This window comes from Capra hircus, chromosome 11, assembly GCF_001704415.2.
Source record: "Capra hircus breed San Clemente chromosome 11, ASM170441v1, whole genome shotgun sequence".
NCBI lineage: Eukaryota > Metazoa > Chordata > Mammalia > Artiodactyla > Bovidae > Capra > Capra hircus.
Genome location: NC_030818.1, coordinates 93,386,405 through 93,392,796, shown reverse-complemented (window position 1 = coordinate 93,392,796; position 6,392 = coordinate 93,386,405). Strand labels below are relative to the sequence as shown.

The following is a 6,392-nucleotide window of genomic DNA, read 5'->3' as shown; positions in this document are numbered from 1 at the left end:
CAGTCAAAGGCTTTGGCATAGTCAATAAAGCAGAAATAGATGTTTTTCTGGAACTCTCTTGCTTTTTCCATGATCCAGCGGGCGGCTGTGATGGCACACAAGTGTGGCTGAGAGGAGCTACCCCACGTCCAACGTCGGGGCAGAAGCAGGGAGGACCCCATGCCCGAGGGGCGGTGGCCAAGAGGAGCTACCCCACATCCGAGGTCAGGGGCGGTGGCCGAGAATGCCAGGCTAAGACAGTGCAGGAGCGGCCAGGAGGAGCTACCCCATGTCCAAGGAGCAGTGGTTGCGTGGGGGCAGGAAGGCTGAGAGGAGCTACTCCACGTTCAAGGTCAGGAGGGGCGGCGGTGAGGAGATACCCCTTGTCCAAGGTAAGGTGTAGCGGCTGCGCTTTGCTGGAGCAGCCATGAAGAGATACCCCACGTCCAAGGTAAGAAAAGCCCAAGTAAGACAGTAGGTGTTGCAAGAGGGCATCAGAGAGCAGACACACTGAAACCGTACTCACAGAACACTAGTCAATCTAATCATATTAGGACCACAGCCTTATCTAACTCAGTGAAACTAAGCCATACCCTGTGGGGCCACCTAAGACTGGTGATTTATGGTGGAGAGGTCTGACAGAATGTGGTCCACTGGAGAAGGGAATGGCAAACCACTTCAGTATTCTTGCCTTGAGAACCCCATGAACAGTATGAACAGTATGAGTTAACTTAGGTCTCATTTAAAAAAATTTGCTTTTGTTTCTTTTGCTTTAGGAGACAAATCTCAAAAAATATTGCTATAATTTATGTCAAAGAGTGGTCCGCCTATGTTTTCCTCTAGAAGTTTTACTGTTTCAGGCCTTATATTTAGGTCTTTAATTCAAATATGTTTTTTCTATGGTTTAAGAAAACTGGTTTTCAATGGTTGAAATATTCTGCCTAATTCCTCTTTTACTGAATCTTCAATTCTCAAAATCAAAACACTCCTGAAGAACAATCTTACGTCATCCCTCCAAGAAGTCTTTGCTAATTTTCTATCAAATCTATGTTATTTCTTATTTAAAAATAGCAAAACTTTACAGTTTCTGGAACACTAGCCAGTGTGAAGCATATAGAAGAGTTATTTGGGGATAGTTTTATCCAATATATGAATGGCAGAAAATGTTTCACTACGTCTAGATTCCTAGCAGTATTTGGCCTGGGATTGAACATACGTTTGTGCAAAGTGATTTATAGAGACCAAGTGATCTGGCTTCCATGTCAATGCTCTTACTGTGATTCAAGACCAGCTCTCATCACCTCTTTGAGTACCATGTGAAAAATGGTACACAGGAAGAATAACCTGATCATATCTTAGGTCATCTCCCAGTTATGACATTCCCTCTTGTTATTCTTTCTATGAGTGAATTCTGCCCCTTAATTTCCTCAGACCCCTCTTCATATCTTTGTTCCTCAAGCTGTAGATGAAAGGGTTCAACATGGGTGTCACTATTGTGTACATAACTGTGGCTACCCGGTCCTTCACCACTGAGTACATGGACAGTGGCCTGAAGTAGACATAGATGACACTCCCATAGAAGAAAACCACCACGGTGAGGTGGGAGCCACAGGTGGAGAAGGCCTTCCACTTCCCAGCCACAGAGGGGATTTTGAGCACAGTGACGATGATTCTCAGGTAGGAGAAGAGAATGCACAGGAAAGGGGTGGCAATGACAGCCAGGGTCTCGGTCATGACCACCATCTGGTTGATAGTCGTGTCAGAGCAGGAGAGCTTGAGCACCGGCTGGGTATCACAAAAGAAGTGCTTGATGACATGGGAGGCACAGAAAGACAGGCGGGACATGAGTAGCACATACATCATAGAGTGCAGGTGAGAGATGGTGCATGAACCCAGCAACAGGAGGAGGCAACGCCGTGGGCTCATGACCACACCATAATGGAAGGGGTTGCAGATGGCTACCAGCCGGTCTATGGCCATCGAGGCCAGCAGGTAGCTGTCAGTATTTGCAAAAGCCATGAAGAAGTACATCTGGACCAGACAGCCCACATAGGAGATGAATTTTGTCTCTGAGAGTAAGTTCACCAGCATTTTGGGCATGATGACTGTTGTGAAGCAGATATCCATGAAGGACAGGTTGCTGAGGAAAAAGTACATAGGGGTGTGGAGCCGGGAGTCAGAGTGGATGGCCAGGATGATGAGTCCATTCCCCACCAGGGTGATCAGGTACATGATGAGGAAGACAGCAAAGAGGGGTTTCTGCATCTGGGGGTTGGAAGAGAGGCCCAGGAGGATAAAGCCTGAGATGCTGCTGCTGTAGTTCTTCATATCCATGTCCTTGACTTCTTGGTCAGGGTTTGGAGGCCCCGTGAGAGAGATTCGAAGGGCAATTTGATGAAGATGGCTCTTGCTTAACCTCTAGCCTATTAAAAAAAATGAAGCCCACTGCTTTTTGTTAGGATTTTAAAGAATATCTACTTCAAGAAACTACAGAGATCAGGGGATAAAATCCAAGAAGGGGAAAGGTAAAAAAGTCCAAGCCACTCTCTACAGGAGAAACTAAACTGTTCCCTTGTGTTCTTAGGAACTTATGATTTGTCTGAGCTCTTCTCAATTCTCTGTGGGAAGATATCTCTTAAGTTCTTTCTTGATCAAATTTGTATATTCCCCTTCTGCCTGCTTTTTTCTTATTTTAAAAGGGAAGAGGCTGTTGGGTTCCCTCATGGATCAAGATGCTTCCACACAAGGGGTCCCTATGAATGAGGTTCTCTCATCAGGATCCTCTCTTGCTCACTTGTCCAGAGATGGTGGTGGTGGTGGGACAAAAGTGAGCATAGGATTTCATCAGTGCTCCTCAGTAGCCACAAAGTTTAGTCGAGACTTCCTAAGTCTCAGAGTAATATGTTCTTAAAGATTTATTTAAGCAATTCCATTTGGGTGACATGTTCTAGATGCTCAGATTCTAGGTTTTTGGTTCAGGAAAGTGAAAGTGAAAGTCGCTTAGTCATGTCTGACTCTTTGCGACCCCATGGACTGCATAGTCCATGGAATTCTCCAGGCCAGAATGCTGGAGTGGGTAGCCGTTCCCTTCTCCAGGGGATCTTCCCAACTCAGGGATAGAACCCAGGTCTCCTGCATTGCAGGCAGATTCTTTACCAGCTGAACCACAAGGGAAGCCCCAAAATACTGGAATGGGTAGTCTGTCCCTTCTCCAGCAGATCTTCCCAACCCAGGAATTGAACCAGGGTCTCCTGCATTACAGGCAGATTCTTTACCAATTGAGCTATGAATGCCCCTCCAAATAGTCACATTATTAGAAATATTACCAAGATTTATTCTCTCGATATATTGATTTTTCTAATTAAGAAACTATGAAAATCTTGGGCTTCCCTGGTGGTGTAGTGGTTAAGAATCCACCTGCCAATGCAGGAGACCCAGGTTTAACCCCTGGTCTGGGAAGATCCCACCTCCCAGGGAGCAAATAAGCCCATGTGCCACAACTACTGAGCCTGTTCTTTAGAGCCTGGAAATTGCAACTGCTGAAGCCCATGCACCTTAGAGCCCATGCTCTGCAACAAGAGAAGGCACCACATCGAGAAGCCCTCACACCATAGCCCTGCTAGCCACAACTAGAGGAAAGCCCATGCAGCAACGGGACCCAGCACAGACAAAAATAAATAAATAAATAAATAAGTAAATAAAATGAAAAAGAAAGTAGGTAGTTTTTGTTCTGAATATTCAAATATTCAGTTCAGTTCAGTTCAGTCACTCAGTTGTGTCCGACTCACAGCATGCCAGGCCTCCCTGTCCATCACCAACTCCCGGAGTTCACCCAAGCTCATGTGCATCGAGTCGGTGATGCCATCCAGCCATCTCATCCTCTGTCATCCCTTTCTCCTGCCTCCAATCCCTCCCAGCATCAGGATCTTTTCCAATGCGTCCACCCTTTGCATGAGGTGGCCAAAGTATTGGAATTTTAGCCTCAGCATCAGTCCTTCCAAAGAACACCCAGGAATGGTCTCCTTTAGGATGAACTGGTTGGATATCCTTGCAGTCCAAGGGATTCCCAAGAGTCTTCTCCAACACCACAGTTCAAAAGCATCAATTCTTTGGTGCTCAGCTTTCTTCACAGTCCATCTCTCGCATCCATATATGACCACTGGAAAAACCATAGCCTTGACTAGACGGACCTTTGTTGGCAAAGTAATATCTCTGCTTTTTAATATGCTGTCTAGGTTGGTCATAACTTTCCTTCCAAGGAATAAGCATCTTTTAATTTCAAATATTACAGGAAATTAAAACACTGTGTGTAAGGACGCCATCTCACCAATGGCGTTGGAAAGACAAGGCAAGGATGATCTCTTTGCCACTGTTAAGCTACGCTGTTCAGTTGACAGTCTTACTCAGTGAAAAAGCAAAGTGAAAGAAACAAAAAGCATAAGCATTAGAAAAGTTGACACTGTCATTATTAAGTGACTTAATTAAATCCTGTGAAAATTGCAGCAAAGTGGTCAAATATAAGATAAATATACAAATACCAGTCTATCCTAAAGGAAATCAGTCCTGAATATTCATTGGATAGACTGATGTTGAAGCTGAAGCTCCAATACTTTGGGCCACCCAATATGAAGACCTGACTCATTGGAAAAGACCCTGATGCTGGGAAAGATTGAAAGCAGGAGAACAAGGGGATGACAGAGGATGAGATGGTTGGATGGCTTCACCTACTTGATGGATGTGAGTTTGAGAAAGCTCTGGGAGTTAGTGATAGACAGGGAAGCCTGGCGTGTTGCAGTCCATGAGATCACAAACAGTCAGACACGACTGAGAGACTGAGCTGGAACTGATATCAAATATTGACATTCTTCTTATAGAAAAAATATGTTGGAGCAAAACATTACAACTGACAATGGTAAGAAAGTCTGAAACATACTTAGGATATACCTGAGGAAGGAAAAAGGAAATGGTAAAGGGCTATATGAAGAAACTATAACAGACCACAAATGAGCAATCTGAACAAATAGAATAAATTTTAGAAATGTTTCTAAAAATGGAAGAGTCAATATTTTAAAATGTCAATTCTTAGATTCCACCTATAAAGTTTATTATACAATATTTGTATTTCTCTGTCTCTTTCATTTAGGAAAATGCCCTCAAGTTCCATTCAGGTTGTAAATGGCAGAGTTTCCTTTTTTCTAATGGTTGAATCTAAAAAGGACTAACTTATGGAAACAGAGAGTAGTGGTGGTTTCCAGATGCTGGGAGGTGAGGGAAATGAGATGTTGATCAAAAGATATAAATTTCCATTATAAGATGAATAAATTCAAGGATCTAAAGTACAACTGGTGACTAATATTAACAATATACTTGAAAGGTGCTGAGAGGGAACACATTCATTTATTTCTTATTTATTTTATTGAGATATAAGTGACATGGAATTAAGTAAGTTTAAGGTGTTCAGTATGTTGATTTGATGCACTTAGATATTATAATATGAGTAACAATGTATCATTAGATAACACCTAAATCACATCATGTAATTATTTCTTTTTTGGTGGCAACAATTAAGATCTAGTGTAATAACATCTGTGAAGGTTTATAATATATTATTACTGTGTATAATCACTATGCTGTGCATAGATCTCCAAAATTTACTTAACTATTGTTGGCAACTTTATACTCTTAAATATCTTCCTAATTCCTCTATCCCATAGCCACTGGTAGCAGCCATTCTACTTAAGGGAGTATATCTTGGCTATTCTGACCACAAAAAATAAAAATGGTAATTTATATGAGGTGATGGATATGTGATTATCCCTTGTGTTAGTCCTTTTGAAACATCTAAGTTTATCAAATCATCTTGTGCACTTTAAACTTACACCATGTTATATGTACATTACGTCTCAATAAAGCTGAAAAAGAGTCAACTGTTCTCAAATCGGTAGAATTAAGGGCTTCCCTGGTAGCTCAGCTGGTAAAGAATCTGCCTGCAATGCAGGAGACCTTGGTTTGATTCCTGGGTTGGGAAGATCCGCTGGAGAAGGGAAAGGCTACCCACTCCAGTATTCTGGCCTGGAGAATTCCATGGACTGCATAGTCCATGGGTTCACAAAGAGTCAGACAAGACAGCCATTTTCACTTTCACCATTAATAACACCCCAGGGAATTTTTTAAATGATAATTGAGAAATCCATTTTAAAATTCATCTAGAGAGCTAAATGGTCAAGGAAAGAGAAAAGTGAAAAAATTGGAATAATGAGAGATTACTTTTCTAACCAAAAATATAGCGCAGTATAATGAAAAACAATAAGGTAATGGAATACACAGAAAAACAAATCAATGGTTCAATATGAAGAATTTTGTATACCTGTATTTATACACGTATATACAGCTAGATCTGTATGGAACTCAAT

General features: G+C 42.1%; 1 protein-coding gene across 1 annotated transcript; it reads right to left on the bottom strand.

Moving 5' to 3' along the window:
- Window positions 1,378-2,378, bottom strand: LOC102179209 (olfactory receptor 1L4-like). The gene has a single exon (XM_018054786.1). The coding sequence runs from the start codon at window positions 2,311-2,313 to the stop codon at window positions 1,378-1,380; it is 936 nt and encodes a 311-aa protein (XP_017910275.1). The 5' UTR covers window positions 2,314-2,378.

Excerpts from the sequence above, each read along its gene's own strand:
- LOC102179209 (XM_018054786.1), bottom strand. The coding sequence starts at position 2,313 with ATGGATATGAAGAACTACAGCAGCAGCATCTCAGGCTTTATCCTCCTG.